Consider the following 26,932-nt stretch of genomic DNA (forward strand, 5'->3'; position numbering starts at 1 on the left):
CAGAAAACTCAACGCCGTTACCTAGCTGAATTATTTCCCCATTCCAAACATCGAGCACTCGTTGACGCTACTTGGAAAAGCGAAATTTCTAACGACACTGGATAAGGTTTCTGGGTATCACCAGATACCTGTGGCACCTTCGGATCAAGACAAACTGACTTTTATTTGCCACAAGAGCAAATTTGCATGTTGCAACAAAGTTATGCCGTTCGGTGTTGTCAACAGTCCTACAACGTTTCAGAAAATGATGTCCGACGTCTTAGGTGATCTTGTTGGAAACAGCTGCTTAATATACATCGACGACATAATTATCTGGTCCGAAACGTTTGAAGACCATCTTCGACACATCGCTCAAGTTATGGATCGCCTCGCACAGCATAACCTGACTGTCAAGCTTAACAAGTCCCGTTTTTGTAGAAAGCAGCTAGAGTATCTGGGACACATTGTTTCGACGGATGGCATCAGCGTTGTGGATGAAAAAGTCAAGGCGGTAACCGACTATAAGGCTCCAAGAAACCTCAAAGAGTTAAGCCGCTTCTTAGGCATGGGCGGGTGGTATCAACGGATTATACAGAACTATGCCGAGCAGGCAAGACCACTAAATGCTTTGAAAAAGAAAGATGTCAAATGGAGCTGGACTCCAGAGCGCGAAGTTGCTTTTCTAGCTATCAAGGACGCTTTGGTGAGAGCACCTGTCCTCCAGTACCCTGATTTTACAAGGCCGTTCCAGATTACCACAGATGCAAGTGATGTAGCATTGAGAGCCGTTCTTTCTCAGCATAGCGACAGCGGTGAGAGAGTCGTGGCCTATGCCAGCCGGAAGCTGTCTAACGCAGAAATCAAATACACTGCAACGGAAAAAGAATGTATCGGTGTAATTTGGGCGCTGGAGAAATGTCAGCCGTACATTGAAGGTCAAACTACAACAGTTATTACTGATCACGCTGCGCTCGAATGGCTATTCAAAAAGAACCCTCTCAAAGGACGTCTAGCACTTTGGGTTCTTCGGGTTCAAGCCTTCGCTTTCACCGTCAAGCATAGAAGTGGCAAGCTCAACCCCGTCGTGGATGTGCTGTCACGATGCACAGTTGCTGCTGTAATCACACGGGCCCAAGCGTCTGCTCGGAACGACATACAGGAAAGCGCAACGCAACAGACAGATTCGGAGAACGTCGCAGTAGATCCAGATACTTTCCATGCAGGAGAAGCCTTTTTATGTGTGTTCCGCGTCTACCATATCATGAAAAGTAGCAATAGCGGTAGCCGAGAAACAGTTTACCGCTACCAGTATTTGTAGCGAAAATACTTTATCCGTTACCATTTTCAAATGTAGGGAGATCGCTACTCCGCTACTGAACAAAGTAGCGAATACGGTAGTAGTACAACAATAGTAGTACAACACTGAAGCGAATAAACATAAACGCTCTATAGGTAGGTGCGCGATGGGTCATGTTCGTCATCTTCGCATGGTTTCGACGACGCTGCTGTACACTGGTTTGAGCCACACGGCATCGCGTCACCAGCTCGCGTGGCACAGTGGTTAGCGTGCTGGTCATGTCACGTCGTGACTGGGATGTACCCGGGCTCGAATCACGTCATATGATAGCAGCAGTTGACGTTTACGCCAGCCATGTCTGCCAGGTTGGGCATGTCATGATGCTAAATTTCGGAACCACGGTTCACAAAATGTAGTTCCACACAAACAAACGGAGCACTCCGCCTCACAGCTGATAATGAAGCGTGTTTATTGGCTGGTAATTTGAAAAAAAAAAAATTGAAATCATGTTTGGAGCTCGGCCCTCCGATTGGACGGCAAAAGCCTACGTAGCCATGTGACGTATGCGTGGTGGAGAGTGGCGCGCTGGTTGGTCATTCTTGAAAGCATTATGGGTCCCTCAGATAGCACAAGCCGAACGATATGTACCTTTGGGTGTTATTACCTGCGTTCTTTAATAGGGTACTATTATTTGTGAAATGTTTGGCGACCTGTTTACACTGAGAAAAATTTCTCTGTTGTTTCAACGGAAAATTACCGGAAATCTATACCCCAGACATTCCGTTGTGCAATACGGGTGTTTCGTTAAATAAGCATTACGGTGTCTGTCGATATAACATATCCTGCTGTTATTTTACAGAGGTTCACGTTTTTTTAAATAACGCGCGGCTGTTGAGCTGACAGGCTCACCTGTTAGCTTAATGGAGGACCTGTTTTATCTCAAGAACAGAAGGCTGTTGATATAACAGGTTCATCTGTTGCTTTTACAGAATGCCAGTTTTAACCCAACGACGGAACCTGTTGTTGTAACAGGTTTATCTGTTACATTTACAGAAAGCTTGTTTTGTTTGTGTAACAGTGTGTCCATTTTTATTGAAAACCGAACACTTCACGGACAGAGCTATAAAAGAAAGACTGACACTACTTTTGTGGTATTTGTGTTACCAACAGGGACAACAGAAAAATACCCCCTGCTAAAGGTACAAGTACCACAAAAACATTGCCAATTTTCTTTCATTGCTGTGTTTGTGAACTGTCCAGCTTCCAATACAAACAGACATCCTGTACAGTGTCTCCCATGGAATGCTTCCAGTGAAACATGGAATTACATGTACATAAAAGCTGTTACACTGGGACTGGAGCATGTTTCTGGAATGATTGCGCTAGTTTGCTGTCCTGTACCCGATCAGAAACCACACGGAACCTATTTCTGAAACAACAAATGAATATGTATTTTATTTTCTTCATTGGGAAATTTCTTGCATCGGGGTCATTTGAAGAGTTGCTGCTTGTGTCTTAGGGGTGCGCTCATTTTGCGCTTCAACTACACATTGTGAAAGAAGTATAACAAATATAAGACTAGTACTTGTAGGCGTTGCTAGAATGATAACTGTGATAATGTCAGAATGGAGCAGCATGAGCCAAGTAAGCCGACATAGCATCTGCGTGGTGATGGTCTCCGCTTACAGCTTGTAATTGGAATGACTGTCGGAATAAAAACTTATGCATACAGGTTGTTGTCTCAACAAAACACCCAGCTCGTAGCCTCATATTGCTTGATTTTTTCCACAAATGAAAGCACTTTTTGCGTCACAACTCCAGGTCCACGCCTCTTGCTTTTGGCTTTTGTTCCTCTTTCAGGATTTATCTGGAGGAAGCACCTGCAATGCAAATGCTGATGAAGTACAACTTGTACGAAATACATCTTTAATAAGCCGATTGCAGCTTGTGATGAGTACTATGACGGCAAAAGGAGAATCACAGTAAAAAAATCAAAAGTATAAAAGAGAGATAAGTAGCTTAGTTACTTTACAACGATAATGTAAAATACTGAACACTAAATGAGAGAAAGCCTCAGTGGGGAGCCGCTATTACTTCGGACACAAACTGTTCTTCTTAGGGGCACCACCCTTTTCGTGGGTATCGTATTTAAAGGCTAGGTTGATGACGTGTCAAAAGGAATGTGTACAAGAAGAAAAATCTTAGTGCACGACCCGAGGTGTGGGTAAACAACTGCAAGTCCTTAGGGGTTATTGCTAGAGCAGGGCTGGGAATGAACGTGTGGAGAGTCATACCGAAAGCAAGTGAGAACAAAGGGCAACGTGGAAAACACAGCACGTGCAGCCAAACAAAGCTGTCAGCTAGTCACTTAGTCCATTTTTAGCGACAAGTATAAAGACACTCGGTTAGACACTGAATAGGAAAGAACAGGTCGCAACTTTCAACGACTTTTACTGGAATGAGCGAACATAAAACCAAATACAATCTTCTCATCTGTACCCTCCCCCTCTTCTTCCATACCTAAGTGCCGCACACTGCGCCAATCAGCCAGAAGAGGGGGAGGGTACGGATGAGAAGATTGTATTTGGTTTTATGTTCGCTCATTCCAGTAAAAGTCGTTGAAAGTTGCGACCTGTTCTTTCCTATTCAGTGTCTAACCGAGTGTCCTTATTCTTGCCGCTAAAAATGGAGTTGTACCAACCGGCCCTACTTTTTCTGTTGAGTCACTTAGTCTTTACAAAAACTTTTTTTTTCTATTTCTTCGGGCCTTATTGCTTTCCTTCTTTTTGTGACATCACAGATGTCTATTTATACTGAGACCCCAAGAAGCTCTCGAGAAAAATTGCAGGAAACTCTTTCACGTATAAAATGACGTAAATTGGTTACACCACAATCATGCCCTGTGCAGTCCCATACGTTACCATGGCGAAAATCAAGAGACATGTGCACTATTGAACTGTTACTTTTGCAACTTTATTTTGTGATTTAACATTATTTTACCTCTGAAGGAAGTCAAGTGTAGCTTCTGCCTGGCGAGGGTAGGCGATGTTGAACACGAAGTACAGAGCCATCAGGGCGCAGAGTGCATTTGTAAAGTCAGAGATAGCAGTCATCACAATCTGCTGATCAGCTGCAACCATGAAGGTACGGCAAGTGTAGGGGCTCCCTGTCAGAAGAGGAAACATGATCAACTCCAAGAGATCCTTCGACACTGAAAATGCGTTCGTAGGTTCAGACTGACTGACAGTATAGTATTTTCAATTGTGAACTGTGATGGGAATTACAAGCCTTTCACTCATAACACCCCGCCCAGTCGTAAGTCATGACCTTCTTTGGCGGTCTCCTATTGCAATACCGATAGGACTATTACTGTAGCAAGCGAATTGTACAGTTGGTGCTAAAACTTATAATAAAAATGTAATCTTGTATTGTTACCTGGAGGACGGGTCTTACGGACAAATTTCATTTCAGAACATCATAAGACAAATATCCCTAACGCGCCACAGCCAAAGATTGTATGACACCTACCAGCACACACAATCACTGGTGTCAGGGGAAGAGGAGCATCTTGGATAAGCACATCGGTCTGGAAAAAAAAAAACATGAATGGGAATGGCAAAATTGACCACGCCAGCCAAGAATTGGCAATCAGCAGGTTGTGTGGCAGTTTGTGTTACTGGGAACGAAGGTTAATTCATTCAAAATTTTAGCAGCATACTGCTAGACACAGGGCTCAGCTTGCCAGAAAAATTAGCTTGCAGACGTAAGTAAAACAGAGCTGAATGCGTTGACTGCAGATGAGAACGTATGCCTCACTGGAACACATGCTCAATTGGATCTAAAGCCAACTCGATAGTAAATGAGAAAGGAAACACAGAAGGTGATAGTACACATAGCCTCAACAGTTCCGAAACCAGCTTGGCAAGCAAAACAAAGCAAACACCTTAATCTATTCTCTAGACTAACGCAAGAAGCAGGAGCATCCCTTTCCAGTATTGAATTTCACTGCGTAAAGAATCATGCAACTGTGCTTCAAATAACGATCTCACCCCAAGCTCCACAATGAGGTAGGACGAGTCATCATTCAAGCTTGCTATGGTCCCAAGAAGCATCCCTACGGGGTCTCCGTAATGAGTTTCAGATTCATGAAAGGCTTGACTGACAGACTGCATGATCTTCTGCACCTCTTCATTTTGACTTGTCGTTAGGAACTGAAGTACAGCCTTTACCTTCTGAGACATAGCATTACTAAATCGTTCTTTACAATCAATACCAGTGAGGCTCTTGAAATGATTGAGTAGGCATTCAGTCGTTAACAACCACGGCCATTTGTCTTGGACCTGAGAAACTGATAGTCCTTGATTGATGTGTTCCCTTTGTAGAAAATAAGTCTGCTGCATCATGTCTATTGCACGGCTAAGGCTTGCATTTTCGATGGCAAACATTTCTTCCAGTTCAGCTCTTTTGTCTTCTTGTGTTTCAGCAGTCTCACCTGCTGGTGGGGAGCAGTTCCATTCAATACAACCACACTTGTCACTGGCTACACGTTTTCTGTGTGATGCACGTGCCACCGGCACTGCCTCCGCAGAGCCACGATTTAGGTTGTCGAGTCTGTTCTCAAGTTTTGCACGCAAAGAGTCATACCCTGAGCCAACAACAGCTCCACCTAGAGTATCTGACAGTGAGACTGGGTGCGCCTCCACAATCCGCCTGGCAACTTCAGCAAGGGCTGCCCGTCCTGGCCTGGCACAAATATTGTGAATGTCACTGCACACCAGCCGCACAAATTCCAGCAGATGTTTCTTTTTCGGGCGCTTTTTCTGTTCCAAATCACTCAGGAAGCCAGAGTTTGCACGATGAAACGGTATTGAAAATGTTGTTGGCCAGTCAGCACTGACACGTTGTGGCACTGGCGGTCGTGCGTTCTACAGAAGTTGTGACTCTGGGTTGTTGCCCGGAGGTTGTGACACAGTTAGAGCAGTGCTGTCAACTGGAAGTTCAACGTAAAGTAAATGAAATGTTTCCTACTCAGCTGTATAAATATGCAAAGGATACGAAAACATTCTTGCCACAAATGTTAGTTGAACGTATACATTATATAATTATAATTTCAAGCTTTACCTCACAAGGTAATTGTGATAAAACATTTTCATGTTAATGCACAATAATATAGTGCTACAGCAGCAATCAAAATTTACCACAGCTGCATTTCAAAGATACAGGCTTTGTAACCTTGCAACATCATTTGCAAATGCAAATTGCTAAGTAATGTACACGTGAAGCACTTCTGTTTTGCACAACCTATGCACTGAACGGTACACCTGCTTACAATCATTCCAGAGGTGCAAAAATTTCCTGCTTTGGATGGGGTTTAGGATAGTTGATAATTCCCTCTCTTGAACATATGTAACATCACCAGTGCTGCGAACTCCCAAGTCCCATAGGCATTGATGTAGCAGGGCTTCCTTTTCTCTCGAAAGGTCTGGGAGAAGTTGATTCAGTCTTGATTTGATATCTGCAGACAGCTCACACATACCTTGGACGGCCTTGTACTGCGGAAAGCAACGGCAAAAATCTAACACAGGCTTGGCACCTTGCAAGTTAGGATAACAAAGGAAGCCGAGCTTCTGCAAGCAAGTTTATCAAAACCTAAAAGTTCTGATTTCCCATCGCAAATAACGAAAAAGAAAATTAGGGCATATATTGCGAGGAAGCGCACACCCTGCCCTGTATGCCCGCGGCACAGTCAAGCCAGCAAAGTGAATCACGTGGGTTCTACAGAGCCAGTCAACACCGCAACACAAGAGAAAAAAGTATTTAAAATGCAGTTCATAGGTTGTTGCAGTATAGTAGAGCTCCGCACGGAACCTGGACCCGCACCATCCTGTTTTGATGTGGTTCGCCTCAGCACAGTGACACAGCGAATCGAGCCCGACCCGGCCCGTGTTTGCCTCAACTATCTGGCCCGGTCAGGTCCGATAACGCAGCGAATAGAGCCCGACCAGGCCTGGCCCGAGTCAGCATGCAAGTAGAGCGCATCATTCCACTTTTCTGAATATGCAGCTGAAATACCCCAAATACCTTTCAATGACAAGGCAATTTTGCTGTGACGGTCATCCCAGTTGACGGTAACCGCGCGTGAACAGTCGAGGTACAGCGTTTAACGACGATAAGACCTGCGACACGGCACAGAAAAATAACTCAAAAGCGTATACTTGCGTCGGAAGGGCCGCGTTCGCCGAAGGTCTAAATCTCAACGAGGGCAAAAACACTCACAAAACTTGGACCCCACCGCACCAAACGTAGGCATGCAAAAATGACGTCTATGCGGCTCTGATAACTTATTCTTTCAAAAACGGGGCGTCCCCTAAACAAACAAACAACAACAAAAAATACAAGAGCAAACATGCGTACATTGCGTGATGATTCTTCGTCGTGAGTAATTACCTGCTTGACATGGCCCTGTCGGGCCAGTCAAGCAGGGTGGGCCAACCAAAATCGATGTCGGCCCGGCCCACAGCGCACTGAATAGACGGCCCGACCCCGGTCCAGCGGACCCACGATCCGTGCACAGCTCTACTACACAATGATTATTCCTTGGAACAGGTCAAACTAACTGAACTAAAACTGAAACCAACAAAAAGGCGAGACTGCTCGCGCGGCAGTTTGTACAGCCGAAACTGAACCCCCCGCTCAACGACACTGAAAACGTAAAAACCAATAACGTATCTCTTGCCAAACGCGGAAAGTGTTCAAATAACGTTACAGGGCAATTAGACGGCGAAGAAGCACGCTAACGTAAACCAAAACCTACTCATTCCAGTCACAACCTATTATAGAGTTAGAAAACTGCGTATTCCTAGTATGTCGCGATAAAATGAGCTACGAACCAGCAAATCGAAGTGTTCTGCTCTACACAAGGCAAATTAATGTTCTACGAAATGTTAACTTCGCGCGGGAAGGAGCATAACACAAACGCATACACTTCGGTTGGATATTGCAACCTGTAAAATGCAGTAAACAATACCTCAGACATCGCTACTTTATGCTCATGTTAACAATACAGAGTCATGCTTACCTTTGAAGACAAAAAAAAGCAGAAGATGTAGCAGCGGGAAGCACAAACAAAACCACGCGTTCCTACTTCGCCAGTTGTTCATAGTTGAGCCGACACAGTGTTGCTGCTTTGCCGGTGTTTGTCGGCGTTTCTACGCTGATCCCAACTGGTAAACAGCGGCGCGGAGCGTCGAAAATGGCCGAAAGTGCGCTATTCCCGGAAAGTTCCGTTAAATTAGGATAACGTAAGCGACCCGTAAAATTTTACAGTAACGAGTCGGGTAATTCTTCCGTTTTTTAGAAAAATTTCTTAGAGTGTACGGCCCCTTTAATACGCTATAACGATAGCTGTTGAGAAGTTCGGATTTTGGTGAATTTTAAATGCCCCCATCACACTGATAGGCCGCTGCGTTGCTCATATTCGCGATTCAAATGACCGAGAGGGGGCGCCCCAGTGCAACCGCTATGGCGTCCGTAAGGAAGTCCGCTTCGAATCTTACGCTATCCAGTTAAATGAAGTTTCTGCTTTGCGGTGCTGATTCCCGATGTTTCGTCGAAGGCGAACGAGTTCTAGATGCAGGGCATGTTGTGCTTTCCGGCGTTAAGGAAAAGACAGAGACTGAAACTGTTGTCGTCGCTCTGTGCTTGCAAACTTCGGGTTTGCAGGCTGATCCACACACGATTAACGTTCGCCTACTGTGTGGAAATGGGAACATTGAAGTGAAACAGGGTGACTGTACCTGTGTTGCCGGAAATTCCGGAAAATGTAAGCATGTTTGTGCTGTTCTCCTAAATTGTTACAGGTGAGTATCCATCAACGTCATGATGCCCTGTGTACACTAAGAATGTGGTTCAAACAAAAATGATGTTGCTGTACGTGAATTTGGCACCTATTTCCATTTCCTCTTGTTTTAATATGTGCATCAGACATATGTTCTCTATCTTAATGTGCTGTGTTTTGTGTAGTTCTTGTGCGTCTTCTGTGAATTAACATGTGCATATTCCCGTTATACAAAGGCTTGGTGTTCAAAGCCTGGAGCCCGTTAGCTGTACAGACATCGAATGTGCGTGGACAACTAAAAAGAAAGAGGTACGGGACTCCTACAGCGCTGTTCCACTCATGGAGTTTTGTCATGTCAAAGTGGCTGCAGAGGGAGACCACAGAAGTGCTGACGAGTATGCCGTCGCCCTCAAGCTCAGGAAGACCTGCCCAAATTCAGCTATCGAGGAACACCGGTAATTATTTCCTGAGAAATATTTGTTTTGTAGATTAAATTGCGCTATCAGAGGTATGAAACATGTGCTTTATTAGTCCTTGTTAGGACAAGAAGGCGGCGTGAACATCTTGTTGATGCTACCTGCTCAGGCAAGTGAAATATACATATACGCCTATGATACAAGTCAATCAGGAGACTTGAGGAAATGTTACTTGCTACATATTAATTTTGTGGCTTAATGTTCCGATTTTCTACGCAGATGAGAACACTACACCACCGCTCCTCACACTGCTTCACAATGAGAAAGATGACCTACTGAAGAAGTGTCCTAGAGATATTCTAAGGAGACTTTGTGTAGTGTACACTGAGAAGGAAATAGAAAAGATAGAATATATCACAAGAAACCAGTCACTGTCGTCACACTGGCACAAGTTTCGGAGAGGAGTTGTGAGAGCAAGTATTGCCCACTCTTGTATGACTCGAGCCGCGTCCCTGCAAAAGTCAGAAAAGCCAGTAAATGTGCTACCATTGGTGAACTTGATTCTGCGACTCAAGAATACCTGCACACCCGCGATGGCTGCTGGCTCAAAGAAAGAGCCTGTAGCCATACGAGCCTACCTAAAACAGCTTGAACACGATGGTCATCAGGCTGTCGCGTCACAAGTGGGTTTGATACTTTTAAAGGACACTCCAATAATAGGGTGTTCCCCAGATGGAGTTGTTAGCTTCACCTGCTGCTGTTGCAGTGGTATGAAGGTACTCTTGGAGGTAAAGTGCCCTGTCAACCTTAAAAACTCCTTCTCCCATTTTGACTTGCACGTTCCGAAGCGGGAATACCTAACTCAAGTAAATGTACAAATGGGCATATGTGGAATTGAGAAAACACATTTTTTTTGTGTACGTTGATGACTCTTCATTTGTATGCAGCAGCATTAAGTTTGACATGCATGCATTTCAGGCCTTCCACAATTGTATTGTGCAGCTCTATGAGAATTATGTATTTGCTGAACTCTTGTCTCGTTCATAATATTTTTTTTTCACCTCTGACTAAGATTATCAAAAGTGTGAATTAGTACTCTGCAGCTGTCATGCATTAAGCAGCAGCATATTGCACTGTGACTGTTGTGTTGATTATGACAATGAATATGGGACATAAGAAAATAGAATGACATGTATTTGAGCGAGAAATATGTAGCTACATTAAATGATGTACATCAAAGTTACAGAAGTCGGTCTCCATGAATGTACGATTTTCCTTTGAAGTGATATGCACAAACACTATGAATTGTTGACAAAACAACAAAAAAAAAAAACATGCTACATGTTTGCTAGCTTTGAGTGCGTTGCAGCTTGATTTGCTCAGAGAAATCTTTCTGGCTTGAGGATAGGTGCTGACAAGTTTGTGATGCCAGCAAGCACAACCATAATGTCATCAAGCAGAGGAACGTCTGTCCAGTGGACTTTCGAAGTCAAAATTTTAAAGATCTTGAGTCTTTGAATAACCCTTTCAACATGCACTCTAGCCGAGGCGATCTTCTGAGTCCGCATTGCATCTCTCCTTGTCATTTGCTTCTCCTTCTTAAATGGTGGTCTTACTAGATCAATTAAGCGGTTTTCACACACACAATCTATTAAGAATCCACGGTCAGCCATAACTGCATCACTTACGGGATCAAGCAAGTCAAGTACATTGCTTTGCTCAAATATAGCCTTATCTGAAGCACGGCCACCATAGCCTTTGCTTATATGTGCTATTACACCACCAGGGGTTACAGAAATCATGTACTTGCAAGTGCAAGTGAAAGACTTCTTATAAAATGAGTAGCACCGTAACGCACATTTGAGGCATTTAGGTTGCGAGACAGGTATTTCAGTGCAGTCGACAACAAGTCGTACATTCTGGTAATCTTTGAAAGAAGAAGGCATATTGTTTAAGACTTCCTCTTTTGATGGGAGTTTCACTACAGTTTTCATTACTTTGCTGAGGAACCTTACAGTATGTGTGATGACGTTGGTGCATGTCGTCTTTGAACAACAAAATAGATTGCTTAAGAACACTGTGGAGGTACTCAGTTTCAGTTTCATCATTGTTAGTACAATTCGCTCCTTTGGCGACATGAGATGTCGTGCAGTCAGCGTATGTTCACTTTCAAAGCATTCTACCAATGCGTCCAGCAATTGCACTGATGGAAGACCCGTCATTGAATTTATGTTGTCAGGGGTTAGTAACTCCACAAATTTGCAATTCAGTTGACTCGTGAGAACCTGAACGGCCACATCCCTTGTGGGGGTACCCTCTGGTAAGCTCATCGAGGCCAGAACTCTTGCTACATTGAGCTCCTCGGTTGAAAACTCGCTTTGGTCCACACATTTTTCTGTGTCCTCCAAAGAGCTCGACGTACTTGTTTCTTCCATGCATTCATGCTCTTCACGTGTCACCTGGAAAGGCACCCAATACAATTTATGTGAGACTGAAACCACAATAATGCTGTGATTGAAACGATGATATCCTAAGAATTTCATAGCTGTTTTTAGTGCTTACTGTTACTAAAGGCTCTTCCTGTTCATCTGTTTTTTGTGCATTTTCTTGTGACAGTGCTGCTCTGTGTTGTCGTCTTTCTTGCCTCAACAGCGAGAGCTTCTGTTTCCTTCGTTCCTTGGTGGCGTCATGTGTAGACACGGTCGGCAAATTCTGGTCTGGAACTGCCGTATTTTTCAAGCGCCTTCTTTGGCACGGCATCTCTAAAAACAACGTGAAAGTAGTGTGGCACGAAATAGTCTTATTGAGATGCTTATAAAATTCAACAACGTGTAATTAATAAAAATGAGGGGATCGACTGTGTGGGATCCAAAAGTACGACTTCAATAACACCAGTATTGATAAGACAGACATGAACCTACCAGGCAAGAAAAAGTTTTCTTCTTTGAAATGCCTTGAGCATATGACCATCGTGTTTGAAACTTTCTTCCCGATACGCAGTCGTGCAATCCACGTTGCCCTGCGGTGCGTCAGCCGGCCGCCTTGTCTTTCATTGGCACAGGGGAAGCGATGAAACGAAACTTCACTGTTTTTCCACCGTGCAGACGTGCAGTTTAGTCCAGAACAGAACTGTTTACGATCACGCTTCTTTAAAACACTGTTTGGTTCTTCGTGGCACAGCGTCTCTCCCATCCTCGTTGAGCAGCGCAGTACCAGCAACGCGCCTCTGCCGCGTCTGACCGCTTGGACCTCCATGTACTGCTTCGCCAGAATGCCGCTAGGTGGCGTCCGTTTTGCTGGACTCGCGAATATGCTAAGCTCATACGTGATAAGCTCACGTTGCTCATACGCGCTGCGTGCACTTATTGTACGCCTCCACACGGGGCCTCTGCGCGATGCATAGAATGATTAAAACAGTGCTGTATCCAATGTAAAATTAAGTAATGGAATATCTTCACCACAACGTAGCGTAATCCTAGCGCAGTCAAAAATTTTGGAAAGCACGATACCACTATCCCTACCAAATAAGACTACTGCAGCACTATTTCTCCACTACTGTATCTTTCAGGCTTCTTGTTGCGTTATGTACCGGGAAGACGTCTTTATGAACCTGCAACTCGCCAGCACATATTATAAAACACATGCCTAATTGGAGCCCAGATTCATGAACTTTGTAGTTACCCGCAGGCCCGTACGGCTATGAATTTCCCTAAGCTTGTGGGATGTAAGCTCTTCACCCCATTTACAAGAAGCCCGTCCGGCATCAGCCCTCAATAACTTACAATATTCAGCAGAAGGACAGTTTTCGATCAAAGAACACCGGTTGTCTTAACAGGAGACGTATGGTTGTATGGTAAAGATCTCGTCAACTTTCTTTACAGCGCTAAAGTACACCGACGACACAAGACGAACTCTTACACAGACGTAGGAAGGGAGTTGTCTCAGGACAGAAGCCGCCGATATTTCGAACAGAGACTGTTCGAAATGTCGGCGGCTTCTGTCCTGAGGCAACTCCCTTCCTACATCTCTACCGGTTCGCTGGATTTCCACCCATCTACGTTCGCTACTGACGATCCGATGGCCTCAGGAGGTAAGCAACCCGTCCTCCCCAGAAGAATAACAGTCTCTGTTCGAAATATCGGCGGCTTCTGTCCTGAGGCAACTCCCTTCCTACATCTCTACCGGTTCGCTGGATTTCTACCCATCTTACACAGACGTGTTCGTCTTGTGTCGTCCGCGTACTTTTCCGCTACCCAGGAAGTTGACATGTACTACCAAGACGCTCGAAGGAAGGTCTTAGAAAGATCTCCTGTTTGAATATATACCCCTTTCCCGTTCTGTTCCCTCTACATAACTGCAAAACGTTCCTTACACCTACCCATACGAAACACGGACACTGGTTACCGTGGCTCTTGTCAAGAATATTTTAAACTATAAGAGACTATACGTGCTTAATATACAGGGCGGGTGCTCTAAAACGTCAGTCACATTTTCGCGCTTGGCGCTATACCTACTTGAAAGACAGACTTCTTCTACCACACTGTGAATGATTTGCGCCAGGGAAACGTAGAAAAAATCGTGGTTACCAAGCGCTGCGTAACAAAATAAATACGGCCACGCAAACTTTCGTCTTCATGCATTTCCTATGTGCTATACCGATGTAAACACGTCAGTCTGCCAGTGGTTGTGTGCAGCTGCCGCCTAGGGGCGCTAGCGACGTGGAACCCGAAACAAACTCATGCCGGCTAGTGCCCCCAGGTGGATTCTATACATAACCATCTCGAGATCGCTGTGTTTACATCGTATAGCGCATGAAGACGAAAGTGTGCGTGGTCGTATTGATGTTGTTACAGAGTGCGGGGTAACCATGATTTTTTTCGTGGGTTTCTCTGGCATAAATTTTTTAATCTGTGGCAGCGGATGTCTGTGCGTCAAGTAGGTATTGAGTCATGGGCGAAAATGTGACAGACCTTTTAGAGCACCCACCCTGTATGTGAACACACACTGGTCTGTTTTTAGATCAACTTGTCCAAGTATCAATCTCAAAGTCATAACAGAACTGAATAAAGCGTTCCTATGATATCCACCATAAAAGTCAATGACAAATTCGACCGCTCAAAAATAGTGCAATGCGCGTAACGAAGTTGCGAAATTAGCGTGATACCCTACCGCTGCAAAAGGTATTAGTATACCGTTATTAAGATTGCCGTTAAAGCAATACACAGAACATGTCACTGGCCACAACACTTTTTAATGCGATAGCATTTCTTTAACACACTTTTGGGGGCCCGGTGTCCGCGTCGCGTCACCCTTCTCCCTCTGGTTTGTTTCGGCGCTGGTTCAGTTGGGAGATTTAGAAGGATTGGAAGCTCAGGAAATATGATACGCAAAGAACCTGATTCCATGAAGTGGCTGACATCACGTTGTTGATCTACGCTTCCTTTATACTTTATAGTGTGAGGTATGGTGTGTGTACTTTATACTATATAGGAGCTAACCAATATGACCACCGCCCTCAGCTAATGCAGTCGAACGAGTGTTTATTGCCGCTCAAAGAGCGAGCGAGCAAGAATGAAAAATGTCGTCGTCGGGTTTGAGGTTGTAGCGGTCGCAGTGCCATCGCCCCGCCCTCACAGTGCGCGACCAGGGCGATGGCGCTGCGCCATTTTCGGGAGGGCCGCCCATTCACGATCCTGACGGATCATAAGTCCCTCACGTACGCGTTCACCTCGGCCAGCACACGCTACTCTCCTCGAAAGATGCGTCACCTGTCGTTTCTTGCCGACTTTTCCACCGACGTGCAGCATGTCAACGGCACCGAGAACGGCCCTGGCGACGCTCTCAGCCACGTGGAAGCTGAATTCGCCTCGCCACTGTGTCCCGAGGCCTCGCAACCGCCCAAGCCGCTGACCACGAGCTACAGCGCTTGCGTCAGCGGGGCAACTCATCTCTGAAGTTCACGGACATTCCGATTCCTGGATGCGACCTCCTACTTTGCTGTCATTCCTCGAAAGCGCTGCCGAGGCCTTTTGTTCCAGAAGCGTACCGCGGATCGGTCTTTGCGGCCTTTCACGACCTGGCGCACCCAAGGATACGCGCCACCAAACGCCTCGTTGCTGAGCGCTATGTTTGGCTATCGATGCACAGAGACATTACAACTTGGGTCCGCACGTGCATACCGTGCCAACGGTCGAAAGTCCACCGCCATACCGTGTCACCTCATGGCAAGTTCGACCTCCCGGACGCACGTTTCGACGTCGTGCACGTTGACATTGTCGGCCCCCTCCCTGTCTCAGCCGGCAGTCGCTTCGTCTTAACAGCCGTCGACAGGTACACCAGGTGACCTGAGACCACGCCTATCCCTGACTCCACCGCCGAAACTGTCGCTTCAGCTTTGCTCGCTACATGGGTCGCACGTTTCGGCGTTCCTAGTCAAGTGACCACAGACCGCGGCCGCCAATTCGAGAGCAATCTCTTTTCATCCTTCACGCGGCTCATCGGCACGTCCCGGATACGTACGACGTCTTATCACCTTGCGTCCAACGGCCTTGTCGAGCGGCTCCACCCCACCCTTAAGGCTGCTCTAACTGCGTTCGAAGACAGAGTTCATTGGACAGACCATCTTCCACTCGCCCTCATCGGCATTCGTACCTCCCTCAAACCCGTCCTCGGGTGTAGCTCGGCAAAACTTCTCTACGGACGTACCCTCCATCTGCCTCGAGAACTTTTGTTCCCCAGCAGTCCTGACGCGACCCGTGTCACGGCTCCAGACTTCCTACAACGCCTGCGACGCGGCTTTGACATCATCCGCCCCGTTCCGCCCTGTACCGCGTCGTCCCGGAAGCCTTACGTCTCCCAAGCCCTCGACGACGCTACCCATGTTTTCATCCGTATAGACGCCGTACGCAAGCCACTCACGCCCTTCTACACCGGTCCCCACCTCGTTCTTGGCCGCGCCGGCATGAACATTCACGTCAGCGTGCACGGCAAGGATGACACAGTAAGCGTCGACCGTGTGAAGCCAGCCTTTATCGGAAACCGGTCCGTCGCCGACCAGCCTGAAGTTGCCTCCTACATGTCACCCAGCAATACCGCCCCGCAGACCCCCCCCCCCCCTAGCGAAAACCAAACACCGTCACCTGGTCAGTCAGCACCAAGCTGCCTCTAGCGGGAGAGCCAATGTAGCGGCCACAGCGCCATCGCCCCGGCCTCACAGCGCGCGGCCCGCGCCTCCGTGCCTCCGTGCCGGTATTCCGGAGTTGGTAGCCAGATGGCTTCAAATAAACATCTTCGTTTCCTGACTCGCTGTCTGCTACAAGGTTTTGAGCCAGTTAATGCTGATGGTATCCTCCTTCTGATTTCGGAGGACCGTGAAGTGCTTGGCCGACCTCTTGATGACGGGATGAGGGCCGCTGTATGGGGGTTGAAGGGACTTCCTAATTGCGTCGGTGCGGATGAAGACGTGTGAAGCGGTCCAATGGCGTACATCCTTCTTAAGGCCTGGCCAAACATAACGGGCGGAGACGAGCGCCTGCGCAGAACGTACTGCGGGATGGGATAAGGAGCGGAAAGAGTCGAAAACTGCCCTGCGCAGCGCAACGGACTACTGGCCGGGGACACTACACCGGACGTGTCGCGGAGAACGGTTGACAAAGTATTGGGAAGAGTAACGTCAGCAACCTTGAGAGAAGAGCCAGATGTTCGAAATCGAAGGATGGTGGGGTCGTCAGCTTGCAGGCGCGCAAGATTGTCGTGGGTCAGGCTGTGGCGGAGCTGAATGAAGACAAGCGGCTCAGAGTGTCGGCGGGGATGTTGTCTTTTCCCTTGACGCGCCGAATCTCTGTTGTAAATTCAGCCAGAGGTGGCGGATGTTACACTGTAACCCCAGGGTTCAGCAAAAAAGGCAGCAGGCAAGTCGAAGCTGACGGTAACGACCGCCGAGGTTTTTAATAATGAGAGAAGGTGAACACGAGACACGCGGTGGCATGCTCTAGAAGCGCATGAACACAGAAACACGAAACCGAAAATAGAGGACATACTGTCCATCTCTAACAGCGGATTCCGCTCCACGAGTAGCGCTGGCTGCTGGACGTAAAAGCCGCGGTCAAGGGCTTGTGGTCCGTATAAAGGGTGAAGGAAGGTCCTCCCAAGAAGTAGCGGAAGTAATGTACGGACATGTAGGTAGCAAATACCTCCTTTCTGAATGCGCTGTACATCGTCTGGGATGGATTTAGCTTCTTGGAGAAGAAAGCCAAGTGTTGCAGGACGCCGCCGACACAGTGGTGAAGGGCTGCCTCGACAGCATTGTTAGACACGTCAACCATCAAGTGCTACGGCAACTATGGACTGCTTGCCTTGAAGAAATGCGTGAATGGCGTCGTCTTCAGCAAATCTTCCAGAGGTCTTAGGAGCAGCGCACAGTTTGCGACAAAGCGGCGGTAGAAATCGATCAACCCCAGAAAGCGGCGAAGCTGACGTATGGTCTGAGGCAGAGGGAAATCTTCAATGGTCTTCGGAAGAGGGAATATGCCTTCAGCACTGACGCGGTGGCCGAGAAAGTTCAGGGAAGGGACGCCAATCTCGCACGTGTCGAGATTGATAATGATGAAGTGTTCACCTAGCGAGCGGAAATGGCGCGGAGGTGGTCGGCACGTTTGTCTGCGGAGGAGCTAGCGATTAAGATGTCGTCGACGGAAGCCAAAACGAACGGGAGGCAGCCAAGCACAGAATCAATGAATCGTTGGAACGTCTGCGCCGCGTTGCGCAGACGAAATGGCATCCGCGTGAATTGAAAGAGGCCGAGGGGGGTGCTAATAGGCGTTTTGGGTGCGTCCTCTGGTGCCATCGGAATCTGATAGTAGGCATTTGTTAGATCAATTTTACTGAGCATTTTAGCTCCGGTGAGGTTAGCAGAAAAGTCCTGGATGCTGGGTAAGGGGCATCTGTCCGGGATGGTGGCGAGATTCAGCGCTCGATGGTCCCCACATGGCATCCACTCGCTGGTTTTCTTCAGGGCCATGTGTAAGGCGGATGATTACTCAGATGAGGAGGGGCAAGCAATGCCGGTGCTGAGCATGTGATCGAACTCTTTGAGAGCAATCGCGAGTTTTCCCGGAGCGATACGTCGACGGCGGCAGTGAACAGGTGGTCCACGCGTCAGAACGTGGTGCTCAGCATTGCGGTTGACAGGCTTTGTCCAGTCACACGGGCGGGTCAGTGAGCGAAATTCCTTCAAGAGAGGTCTGCATATTTTGATTGCAGCGGAGGCAGAACTGTGCCTCTCAACGACGGCACTTGCGATGTTGGAGGGCCGCTTACATCAAGGTGAGTAGCTGATCTGAGAGGCACCGACGGTGCACGTCCACAGAAAGGGAGTACTTGTGAAGGAAGTCAGCTCCTAAGATGGGGTGAGAGACGGCGGCTACCAGGAAGACACACGGGGAGGTTTAGAGTAAGGGAGCGCTACACTCTAAACCCAGTGACGGATAGGTGCCGTCTGATCAACTGGCACATTTTTTAAAAAATGTGCCACATGACGTCAAGGGGCACGCGGTGCCTGCGAAAGCTGCAGGTGCCATGTGCCCCCTGAAGCAACTGGTAAGTCATCCCTGCTGAACTCCAGGAGCCACAGTGTACCGGACGTATCGAAGAGTTACTTGTACCCACTAATACGCGACACACATTGCGCCTCTCGAGTTCCCTAACAGACAAATTACCTCCACGCTTCGCAAAAAAATGAAAAAGCAAGGAAGAAAATGCTCCAAGCACATCGAACATGAAACACCAAATTTTATTGGCTTGCACATACCTTTAAATTGCATCCAGTACATCATCGTTTGCCGAGCGGAAAGCATACACGGTTCACTAATCCCAACACACACATATGCAGCACACGTTGCACGGACACACAACCCATCCGATGATCCGATGCACCAGGCAGTCCTCCAAACGCCGAACATACAACCCTCGAAACTTCGAACAGGCTGGCACTGAAAGCTCAATGAAGATCCTTAGTGACGAACACGACGGTTCCTCAAACGAAATGGCCGAGGAACAATTGTCCAACAAGAGGGAACAGACACCAATTCCATGTGAGAAGAAGGAGGAGGAGGAGGAGGAGGAGTGTCGTTGGGAGGAACCCGAGAGGTCTGCCTGCCTGATTAGGCGGCATGTTTCTCGGGAAGGGAAAGATGGTGGAGAGGAGGAAAGGGTGAAGTGGAAGACCGAGCGGAATCCGCTCGGGGGGAGGATAGCTGCGTCCATGGGCCGACTTCAGGGGAACTGTGCCGGCATACGCCTATTACACATCTGAGGGAAACCCAGGAAAAACCCCAGACGGCACAGCCGGCCCGCGGATTCGAACCGCGGACCTCCCAGTCTCCAAGCGCACGCGTTACCGCTGCGCCACCGGAACTGGTCCCATGTGAGAAGCAGTTGCAATCTCACGCGTATGTGTGACCGTTGAGACAGGAAACAACCTGTAAAGAAACCGAAGTGAATATCACGCTGGTATTGTTCCAACGTTAATGCTGGAATAGTACTCCAGTTCGTAACACACCTCCTCGCAATCGATACAGTCCCACGGTCACCTATAACGAACGAATACAATTAACCTCGCTTGTAATGTACATCGTCGCTTCACCGATGCAGCCGATCCTCTCCTGTCGCCATTTGCAATGCGTCCACAGTCTGCAACAGAATGTACTTCGATTGTTATACACGAGTAAAACGCAGGCGTCGTACGATGCATCACAGCTACGTTGGCTTACCTTAAGCAAACATGAGACATGTACTTAAAAAGCAAGGTGTCATTCTTCTCAAAGACGAGGTTGCAACGCAGACAGCGTCAGGAAAGCGGGAAGCGGGATGGAACGTACTGCGGGAGAATACGTTGTGCCGTGTCACTCCTAACTGGCGGAGCGCGGAACAACGTAGTACGCTCCAACGAAGGCACGCATATTCAGCCGGCACACGCATCATTCAACAAGCACACGAGTGGTCCACCAGTGGTTCAGGAGGCACACATATTATTCAGCGGGCACAAAGCCGTTTCATACCAACGTGACGGCTTTGTACCTGCTAAAATTTGGCGATGAGGATCGCTGTGCTTGCTATTTGATAACCGTTACGGCTGCTTCCAGACGGTTACGGCTGTGTACCGGCTGCACTTTCTGAGGGAACTTTTTTAACTGGCACATGTCCATCACAGGATTTAGAGTGTAGGCTTAGACCGGGATTGCAGAGTTGTTTACGGCGGTCAAGTGATAACGTGGTGAACGTAAGCGGTCAGCATAAGAAGATGGGAGAACGCTGACTTGTGCGCCTGTGTCCACAAGGAATTTCAGCTTGGATGCGCGGACGACAACGAAGAATAATGGGCTAGGTGTCGAACCTTGGGGAGCGCTCGCCGCTAGCGATCCCCGGAGCCCTTTCCCGACCAGTTGCAGGGTCTTGTGCACTTTTCCGCAGCAGCACTAAATCGACGGTAGTACCAGGAGATACCTTGGCCAGCGTCTACAGGAGAGACGAATGTTGCGGACGGGAGTGGAGGTTTCAGCGTTGACTTCGAGATCGAGTGGGTGAGGGAGCAATACCAGCAGAGACTAGCTGGGAAAGTCGATTGATGTCTTCGTTCAGGTCAGCAATATCTTTGCTCGTGGAGGTCGAAGTCTGTGGCGGAACAGTGCACGATGACGAAGGAATGGCGCAGAGAGATAATTTTGTGCAACGCTAGCTCTGGTAAAGGCAGATTGGAAGCCGGTGCAAGTGTCATCTGGACATCCGATGGTAGGCACTGAAGGCAGAGTTCATTAAGCACGGCCGTCTCGAATGCCGGCGCGCGGTCACCGAGTAGGGCTTGCATTCGTCGGAGCAGCTGGGAAGGTCTTCTATCGCCAAGCTCTGCTGCAGACGGCGTCGCTCGGAAACAAAGGTGCGTCCGATAATCAAACTTGAGAGAATCATAGGGCTACGAGGCTGGTGGAGTTGCCAGTAAATCAGCCAAGTCGACGATAACTTCCTGCGGAAGCGCGCTGACCACATGCCGGTATTTGGTCAGTTGCGATGTGACATTCGCGAGGGCGACCTGACATTCCACTTGCGTGAACCAAGCCGCGGGGCTGCTTGGCCAGAATGCAGGCAGTCGGACGGCGTAATGAGAGACGGCAGCGGCCAATGCACTGGCTGGTTGCTGCTGCCCACTGATCATTGTCGGATCACAGCAGGGGTCCAGAATGCCATGGGGGGTCCATGTTCCAAGAAGGATTGACCGTTCGAAAGTTCGAGTCACAAGATTGTGGGATGTGGTTAAATGACCACCGACCTCAGCTGATGCTGTCGAACAAGTCTTTATTGCCCGTCAAAGAGCGCTCGAGTAAAAATGAAAACCGTCGTCGTCGACGACGCTACAAGAGTATAGTTCTCGTAGAGTGCTTTGTATGTGCTAAAACTCCCTATTGTGTGTTTCTTTTTGATTCCGTGTTAAAGAAGCATGGAAATGACGGGAGAAGTGACGGAATAAAATATGACGGGAGAAGTAGAAATTAAGATTCTGAGCCCTGTGATACATATTCGTACGAAAAGTTTGAGCGTAGCGCGCAATCCTGGCGCGCGAGGGAGCTTTGAATCTCGGGGAAGAAATGCCCCCTCTTTCGGCTGCCAGCCGCTGACGTCATGTGGCCGCGCCGTCTTTTTGTTTCTTTTTTTTGCGATTTGTCCGGCGTCGCGGCGCCGGCAAGCCGACGGAGCAGGAAGCGGCGTTGTTCATCGGACGTCGTCGAAAAAACAGGTGATGGACTGAACGCTCTACAGGCGACACGTCCGCTCCTCTTGACAAAACAGTTATGGAATTGGAGCCCAAGCTCCGCCAGTTTTGATCTCGAAACACGAATGTCCCGGAGACTCGTAAGTGATGCTGCTCAGTGTTAGCAAACATTTGCATTGAAATATAGTGCTTCTTCTTGGTTACAAATGTATAGTCATGAAGACGCGGCGCAGTGACCAGTATTTTCATTGGAAGAGGTCGTCGATCGTCACGACTTCTCCGTGTTGTGGTCAACACTATGGGCTCTGAACCGCATTGACACTGGCATCTCCGAGGCGAAAGAGCGGATCGATGAATGCATAGCTGTGTAACATTGCGCTTACTATATCTTACTACACGAAGCATACAACAATGGCACATGGAATAAACCTCCAACTGACAGGAATGTATTTAGTCGCATCATATATATGCTGCACATACAGGCATAATATTGTTCACTAAGTAACGACACCTCAGCACAAGCTGAACGGAAACCACAACCGCTTACGATCCACCTCAACCCGAGCCGTCACGGCAACACAGAGGCTTAGCCATACCTTTTACACTGCCCGCAGTCTTGTTTTATGCAAAACGTACGAGACAAATCATGTAAGAACGCAAGTGAATGTCAAACGCAAACACATAGCAACAACGTCTCAGTCGGTAAGTCGCCACGATTCTGGAGCTAGCAGACGATTCTGGCGGGGAGCGGACGCTTCCGGCAGCCAATGAAGTGCTCGGCCAGCTGACGTCAGCACACGCCACACTCGGCTTGGGGGAGACTGTCGCAGCGGAGCGCATTCTTGCGCACTAATTGTCTCAGGAAATTCGCGCTTTTCGAAGGAAATATTTTGCGTGACAGTTTATGAAGGTAGTATGTTCACATCAAGCGGTGAAAAATATATGTTCCAGATGATTTCCATGCACCTTTAAGGCCAGGAAGAGACCATGGGTATAATCGGCGCACAGATATTATGGGCTAGAGAACTGGTCTGGCGCTCGCCGGTTGTCACAGACACCCGCTGATGGTCGTGCCGGATAACACCTCATTACGGCCGAAGCCCCATTACGGTCTAAAATCTCATTACGGCCGGAAATTATTTAATCCCGAAGTGTATCATTACTGCCGAAGGTGTCTCATTACGGCCAAAGGTAGTCTCATTTCAGCCGAAGATGCTTCATCACGACAAAAAGAAAAAAAAAAAGAAGAAGAATCCCCCATGTTAGCAATCGCTGTGTTGTATGCATTCCAAAGTGTCTCCCAGGCTGGTGTGCTCCCACGGCTTGTGTGACACACAGTGGTTCATGCACACAATACTGCGACAGTGTTTCATGCGTCTCTCGTGAAACATGTTTTATTCCCATACTGTTTCATACGATATTTGTACCTGTTACACCAGTTTTTGTATCCGGTATTCCGGCAACATCCTACTTGTTTGTGTATGTGCTGAACATATTACTCCACAGAGGCATGTTCCAGGAGCCACATGACCTATGACGATGCTCTTTTTCCCCACTACCTGCCTTCTAAAATTTACATCCACCTGAAATTTAAAAAAAAGTACATAAGGTGCTGTAGAATACGGAACATGCTCTTGTTTTTTTTGTGTGTGTTAGGGCCGCGAAGCAACTGTGGCTATGAGCGGCGTACAGGCGTGGACAGATGGAGAGAGGATAGCAGGAAGGAGTGGGGGACAGGAGGGAGCTCTTGCTTGATGATGACCATAACACATGTGTTGTCAACGAGACATTTTTTTTTTCATATATTCAAGTCATATTCAAAAAATTATGGACAACAATGACAATTATGTCGTGGCATAGCCAGAAAAATAATTCAGGAGGTGTTTTATGAAGCCTTTAAATGGGATGGAGGAGTCCCCCTTGTTCATTGTTTGGGGCTTTGCATTAGCGATTATGCCACTGCACTGGTGTCACAATGTTGCAAGCGTGTGTCCCATCCTGGGCATTCGGAACTACTCTAAGCTGTGTTATGTCTTGCGACAGTCGGTAGCTTGGTCGAGGGGCCCAGCACCCAGGCAGAACTCAGACGAGGCAAAAGTGAGTTGACAAGAACGGAATATATTTACATCGTGACAAGTGAAAGTGAAAAGCTCCCAACAGGGACAAAGTGGCCGCTTAAGTAGTCTCCGTCCGTGAGAAGGAGGTCACCAACCGCGGCGAGTTCCAGGAAGACGACCTTGATCTCCTTCCCCTTTTTGGGTGAATGGGGAAGCTCGCTGACAGGAACATGGCTGACCAACGACGAGGGGGGAGACAAACATGGCGTGGCAGCCAGGTCGTAACAGCTCGTCGCCGCCCCGGGTTGACCTCGGACGAGTGTGCAGTTTAATGCTGGCCACTGGACGAGGTGGATCTTTCAGCAAGCCAGGTAAACGAACCTTAAGGGCCCTCTCGCTGGAGTCTCTCTCAGGTTCAGGACGGGGCAGAATGCCAAGGCGTAGATCAAACTTCCCGTTCCTCTCGGTGGATGACGAGTAAGAAGAGCGCTGCCTCTGCTGCGTCGTGTTTCCGAGGCGAGTTTGTAGTGGTCAGGTACACCTTGACGTTTGATCGTGATTGTGCCAGCTTCTCTTGAGAAAAGTGGAGGCTGGTGGGACAAGTATGCTGCAACAGGCAAAACAACAAGCGGAACAAAGATCCACAGACCCAGCCCCAAAAGGCGAGCTGTAGCGGCCGGTGGACAAAGACGAAGATGGCCACGCGCCTGGAGCACCTGCCTCAGTTCCACCGGCGCGGCCATGGAAATAGGCCACCGTCATCGCCTCTCCGTGGCATACCATCATCGCCGGTCGGGGCTCATGTAGAGGAAGACCACCGTCCTCTACATCTGGTGACCCGAACGTAGCTTCGCCCTTCAACAATGCAGTCTGGAGACGAGCCTTCCCCACAGACCCCGGCTACAACCCCTCTTCAACCGGGCGTGGCTCATGTCGGCATACGCTTACCACCGTTTTGGTCTCGCACCCCGGCGGTCCTTCACTGCCGGCCGCGACACCCGAGCTTCGCGCTCACCTGCCGGTCGCGGCAGTCGCGGCAGCCGACGCCACGGCACACTTCAGCCGGCGTCTCGGCGTCTCTCAACGGCTCCCACAGCCTCACCCTCTCCTCCTCTGGGACTCTCAGAGCTTCGGCTCCCGTGCCGGTAGCGGCACCCCAGGACCTCCACTTCCCCAGCGCCTCACTCTTTTCCTCGCTCTTCTCGGGCTACCGGATCTGATTACTCATCAGCTGTGATGCTTCGCCATCGTCTGTAGTGCCGTCATCATGTTCAACCGTGCATGCTAACCACGGTCGCCCTCGCTGCCCTCCTCCAGTGAAGTCGCGGACATCATCTGCTTTATCACCGCTCCGCGTCTGAGGGGGGGGGGGGAGTGATGTAGCGGCCGGTGGACAAAGACGAAGATGGCCACGCGCCTGGAGCACCTGCCTCAGTTCCACCGGCGCGGCCATGGAGATAGGCCACCGTCATCGCCTCTCCGTGGCATACCATCATCGCCGGTCGGGGCTCATGTAGAGGAAGACCACCGTCCTCTACAGAGCCATCCGTCCCGGTCGTCCCACGGTCAGGATCCAAGAAAAGTTATGCGCTACATAAACGATTCCTAACCTTTCGTTCGCTGGGCAACATCTTTAGCAAACAACACGCAAGTTAACCCATGCGTTCGGCTCTAGTACACAACAAAGCGTGGAATATGTACACGGACTTCAAGCCCAAATTTTTTCGTAAACAGCTCAATGAAAGTCAACAGGTATCCCGGAGGTATATGTACAAGAGACAATTAAGTCAGTTTACCACTCCGCTAACAGCGGCTCAGGCAATCCGCATTGACGTGCTGTTTTCCCTTCTTATAACGAACGACAAAATCGTGCTGTTGCAGTGCGAGACTCCATCTCAGCAGACGGCCATTTTTGCTAGACATCTGGCTCAACCATGCGAGCGGACAATGATCTGTGACCAGGATGAATTTAGCCCCGTACAGGTAGCAAGCAAGTTTTTGCGTCGCCCAAACCAAACACGCACACTCCTTTTCGGACGCGCTGTACGCTTCCTCCCTAAGGGACAATTTCCTACTTGCATATAATATAGGGTGCTCCTGTTGTTTTTCATCCTCCTGGCACAAAATTATTCCCATGCCCCTATTGCTTGCGTCGCACTGAACAGTAAACGTTTTAGAGAAGTCGGGCGCTTTGAGAATAGGAGGTTCCGCCAAAGCTTTCTTCAGACTCTGGAAAGCACTTTCCATTTTCTCGTCCCATTGTACCCTCGTGGCCGCCGACTTCCTGAGAGCGTCCGTCAAGGGGCTGGCCAGTTCAGAGTACTGTCGAATGTAGCTTCGATAGTAACCCGTCAAACCGAGAAACGCACGGAGTTCGGTTTTGTTCTGCGGTCTAGGGAAGTCAACGATAGCTGCTACCTTCAACTCGGCTGGTCTACGAAAGCCTTGTCCGACCCGGTGACCCAGATACAGGACCTCTGCCTGTCCAAGATGACATTTTTTCGTTTTTAGAGTTAGTCCCGCACTCTTTAACCTGTTGAAGATGTCGCGCAAGTGTTCTAAATGCTCTGACCAGGTCTCCGA

The 26,932-nt window shown here is 48.4% G+C and overlaps 3 protein-coding genes across 3 annotated transcripts in view; 1 reads left to right on the top strand and 2 right to left on the bottom strand.

Moving 5' to 3' along the window:
- Positions 1–26,932, top strand: part of LOC135391451 (guanylate cyclase 32E-like) — a 709,869-nt gene that overhangs the window by 245,422 nt on the left and 437,515 nt on the right. The gene's annotated exons all lie outside the window — the stretch shown is intronic.
- Positions 2,887–7,734, bottom strand: LOC135390487 (uncharacterized). The gene is made up of 6 exons (XM_064620190.1): positions 7,724–7,734; positions 6,813–6,828; positions 5,326–6,201; positions 4,805–4,862; positions 4,277–4,487; positions 2,887–3,156 (listed from the first exon to the last, which is right to left on the bottom strand). Exons 1-6 carry the CDS (start codon positions 7,732–7,734, stop codon positions 3,018–3,020), a joined length of 1,311 nt encoding a protein of 436 aa, XP_064476260.1. The 3' UTR covers positions 2,887–3,017.
- On the bottom strand, positions 10,909–11,475 carry LOC135390488 (uncharacterized). The gene has a single exon (XM_064620191.1). The coding sequence runs from the start codon at positions 11,473–11,475 to the stop codon at positions 10,909–10,911; it is 567 nt and encodes a 188-aa protein (XP_064476261.1).

This window comes from Ornithodoros turicata, chromosome 4 (assembly GCF_037126465.1).
Source record: "Ornithodoros turicata isolate Travis chromosome 4, ASM3712646v1, whole genome shotgun sequence".
Taxonomy (NCBI): Eukaryota; Metazoa; Arthropoda; class Arachnida; order Ixodida; family Argasidae; genus Ornithodoros; species Ornithodoros turicata.

What these genes read in the sequence shown, in the direction of transcription:
- LOC135390487 (XM_064620190.1), bottom strand. An exon ending in ACCTCATTGTGGAGCTTGGG is followed by an intron (nt 4,863 to 5,325) that starts GTGAGATCGTTA and finishes TTTTTTTTCCAG; the next exon opens with ACCGATGTGCTTATCCAAGA. An exon ending in ACACTTGACTTCCTTCAGAG is followed by an intron (nt 3,157 to 4,276) that starts GTAAAATAATGT and finishes TTTGCATTGCAG; the next exon opens with GTGCTTCCTCCAGATAAATC.
- LOC135390488 (XM_064620191.1), bottom strand. Translation starts at nt 11,475, where the DNA reads ATGCCTTCTTCTTTCAAAGATTACCAGAATGTACGACTTGTTGTCGAC.